The following is a 3,639-nucleotide window of genomic DNA, read 5'->3' as shown; positions in this document are numbered from 1 at the left end:
GTGATATTTATCAGGTGTTCCCAGATCAAAACACTTGCTTCATAACCTACCAGTTTCACTTGACTGTTGGAAGGACGGACATGATGTCCATCTGCAGTAACAATAAAAAAAAAAAAAAAAAAAAAAAAAAAAAAAAAAAAAAAAAAAAAAACGATTGTCTTATCTTTTAAAAGTCCATGTATGGCTGTTTTTTGGTTAAACTCTCCCAACAGGTGTCTGAGACCAAGTTGGTCAAAGTTGACCTTTTTCCTATCTATGCTAGAGTCAGCTGAGACCTTCAGAGGTTATTACTCTTGGGAACTGCTGAGCCCAGCCCTGCAGCTGTGCCCAGGGGCCCCTCACCCTCCTCTGACTGCCCCTTTCACTGTCCCTTCCCCTGCCCCTTCCCAGCCTCTGCTGAGCTGAAATTCCATATGGGCAACATTTTTAGCCTCCATACTTGAGGGAGGTCAGGCATCTTGGGAAACATAATCAGGAGGATCATGTGTTTAGGCAGCATCAACCAAAGCAAGGTGCTAAGCAACTAAGTGAAACCCTGTCTCTAAATAAAACACAAGATAGGGCTGAGGATGTGGCTCAGTGTTCGAGTGTTCCTGATTCAATCCTCAGTAACTACCTCCCCCTACCAAAAAAAATCATGACTTTAGTTTATCTCAGAGGTATATGAAAAAAAAATCTAGCAAGTATTTCTCATTCACAAGTTTCAAAGTAATCACATAAAAGCCACCCTTTGCTAATTCCTTCAACGCAGAAAGCAGACATACTATGCCATGATGAATGGTTGCCCAGCCGTGTGGTGGCTCAGTATGAAAATCTATCCATCAGGCAATGATGTAACATTTACTCTCCTTCCTCCATAAGAATTTCCAAAAGTTAAGGCTGTGTTTTTCAGTACAGATGAAAACCAAAGGGCTACTTGTGGCATAGCCATTGGCCACCATCATCTGAATACAAGGACAAATAGGGTCATGTTTCTACATGGTTCTTGAGGAGGAGAAGATGCAGTCCAAACAGTACATGAGCACAAAGAAACCCAGGAGCAGCAGGATGGTCCTAGTGGCCCTCTGTTCTGGGGAGGCTTTTGGAGACAGGCTGGTGCCATGAAAGTGCTGGCACTGCCTCTTATGTCTATGCAAGAGGGTCACCATGTACCCACTGGAGAGGGCCATGAGCCCTATAAGGATGACGTCCTGTAATGCACCCAGTACGATAAATAAATGCCTGAGGAACTAGCTCATGGGTAAGACAGTGCAGGAGTCACTGAGGAATATAAGAGTGTGTGTGAGGTCACAGTGAAGTTGTCAACAGCAGAGATTGAGAATGGGACTAAAGGACATATAGAGGACCCACAGGAAAGAAGGGACCTCATGCTGTCCAGTGGGGACTTAGGCTTGAACTTTGCAAGCAGGAGCTTGGGAAAAATAATATGTGTCCTCATTATATGGACCATGTCACATTCTGTCACTTTGATCCAAGGTTCAAATTAGCCCATTCCTGACTCCACACATTGTGATGCCTGAGATTCTGAGCTGTTGGGAATTCCAGGTGGGCACCACCACCCTGGGCTACATGCAGAGTTCTTTGTAATTTCAGAGAAAATCTTCCTCACCCTAGATTATAAGATAATCGAAACATTTGATTATTATTTAAGTACACAAAAGATAGTATTTATCATTTATCTGTGATTAAGAGTACGGGTCAGTGGCCTTAAGCAAATTCAAATGTGAGTGGATGGATTCTCTCTACCATCTCCCCAGTTTTTCTTATTCCTAAAATATCTCTAGATTCATTAAATAAAAATTCCCAAGGGCACACCCTTGCTCAGCTGCAGGAAAATGCCATACTAATACATTCTGTATTTATAAATTATACGACCCAAACTTCCATCTTTTACAGGTAGATTTTATAGAAATGTTGATTCTTTTGTGACAGTCATTTGACCGAATGATTTCAAGATTCATCTGTGGTTTCTTATATATCAGCATCACCTTCGTATTTAATGCTATGTTTAGCATTTAATGCAATATTCTGTCTTTCCATATTATTCTACTGAAGATTCCACCCCCTGTGTGTATATGTATACAGTTTTGATTCTGATGCCCACTGGAGAGGGTGATGAGCCCTATAAGGTAGACATCCCGTAAGGCACCCAGGACCATAAACAAATGCCTGAGGAAGTAGCTCATGGGTAAGATAGTGCAGGAGTCACTGAGGAATATAAGGCCCTGTTAGGTCACAGTGGAGTTGTCAACAGCAGAGATTGAGAAGTGGGCTCTGAAGGACATATAGAAGACCCACAGGAAGAGAAGGGACCTCAGGCTGTCCTGTGGGGACTTAGGCTTGAACTTTGCCAAACAGGAGCTTCTGGGGATGAGGGTGATGGTCTGCAGGACACTCAGCAGGCAGGTGGCAGAAATGGACAGGCCCCTCATCAACCTGTACAAGTAGGCAACTGATTTACATGTGATACCACCCAAAGCCCCGCCTTAGATGTAAAAGTGTCTGCAGCTAAGAACCCAATTTTGAGCAGCATCAGCAGGTGGGTTAGGGCCAAGAGACCAATGATCCAGCCTGTGTTCTTGAGCCTCTTGTCACACAGGAACTCGATGACGTGGAACAGAAAGAGGAGGGTGTTGGCCAAGATCCCGATTCCCACTTCAGAGTAAAAGGTGCTTCTGAGGTTAATAACACCATGCACCATGTGTTTTTTTCTCATCTTTTTGGGATAAGGAATCATGGAGTACATATCTTAGGGAGAAAAGTAAGGAAATGCATTATCACAAATATTAAATTGCATCCCTCTCAGACAACACTGTTGCCAGGAGGAAAATTTGTTGGCCTATCCAAGTGCCCCCTGTCCCCTTTAACTGAAGTTTTGCTGACACACCCTGGAAACCATTCTTTCCTCTCTCTTTTCCCATCATTTCCCAATCATGGATGGATTCCAATATATGCAATGTACAAAAGGATTTCCTGAGCATTAAAAATGATCACAACTGTCATATATTTCTCATTCACAAACTCCGATGTTATAGAAAATCTTTCCCTGATGTAACCTTGATTTTTTCTTGGTGATATCTGACTGCAAGGGTGGAGTATGTGTCCTTCCTTTAGTAAGGGCTATGTACTATTGGGTCAATTGAAATTATTGCAGTTTAATTAGAAAGAAACCTGTCCTAAGCAAAGAGCCTCAATGTCTTAGGCCATGCATATTTACGTTAGCTTCCTGTTACCTTTACTCTGGTTTGTTCATGAACACATGTAATTTTGTTTATATATTCACAGAGACAATGCTAAATATTGCAACCTCTAAAGTCAGATGGCTTGAACATACCTATGTAATCTTCCATTTAAAGGATAAGTATTCAATTTTGAGAAGCCCATGAACCTAGGCTCTTGGCTCATCTCATCTATAAGCTGAACAAAACCTCATCATGTCTGTACATGAGATACCATGCATGAAACAGGATGGAGCATGTTTGCCATACAGGAAAGCTTTCTGTGCTGTAATATCTCTGTGGAATTGTTCAATTTTTTAGACTTCTGCAGATCCTCATTCATAGAAATCTCCTAATAGTTGACCATCTCTGTAACCAACTCAGAGAGGCTAAAAAATTACCAGAATTACAATCTGTTGGG

General features: G+C 41.9%; 1 protein-coding gene across 1 annotated transcript; it reads right to left on the bottom strand.

The window, feature by feature from the left end:
- Positions 1 to 974: 974 nt before the first annotated feature.
- Positions 975 to 2,432, bottom strand: LOC308640281 (vomeronasal type-1 receptor 90-like; the record flags this gene model as incomplete). The annotated part of the gene is made up of 2 exons (XM_081312240.1): positions 975 to 1,190; positions 2,238 to 2,432. 2 exons carry the CDS (start codon positions 2,430 to 2,432, stop codon positions 975 to 977), a joined length of 411 nt encoding a protein of 136 aa, XP_081168366.1.
- Positions 2,433 to 3,639: the final 1,207 nt, after the last annotated feature.

The sequence above is a fragment of the Spermophilus citellus genome (assembly GCF_964194105.1).
Source record: "Spermophilus citellus genome assembly, contig: SCAFFOLD_370, whole genome shotgun sequence".
Taxonomy (NCBI): domain Eukaryota; kingdom Metazoa; phylum Chordata; class Mammalia; order Rodentia; family Sciuridae; genus Spermophilus; species Spermophilus citellus.
This window is presented reverse-complemented; position numbering and strand designations above follow the sequence as displayed.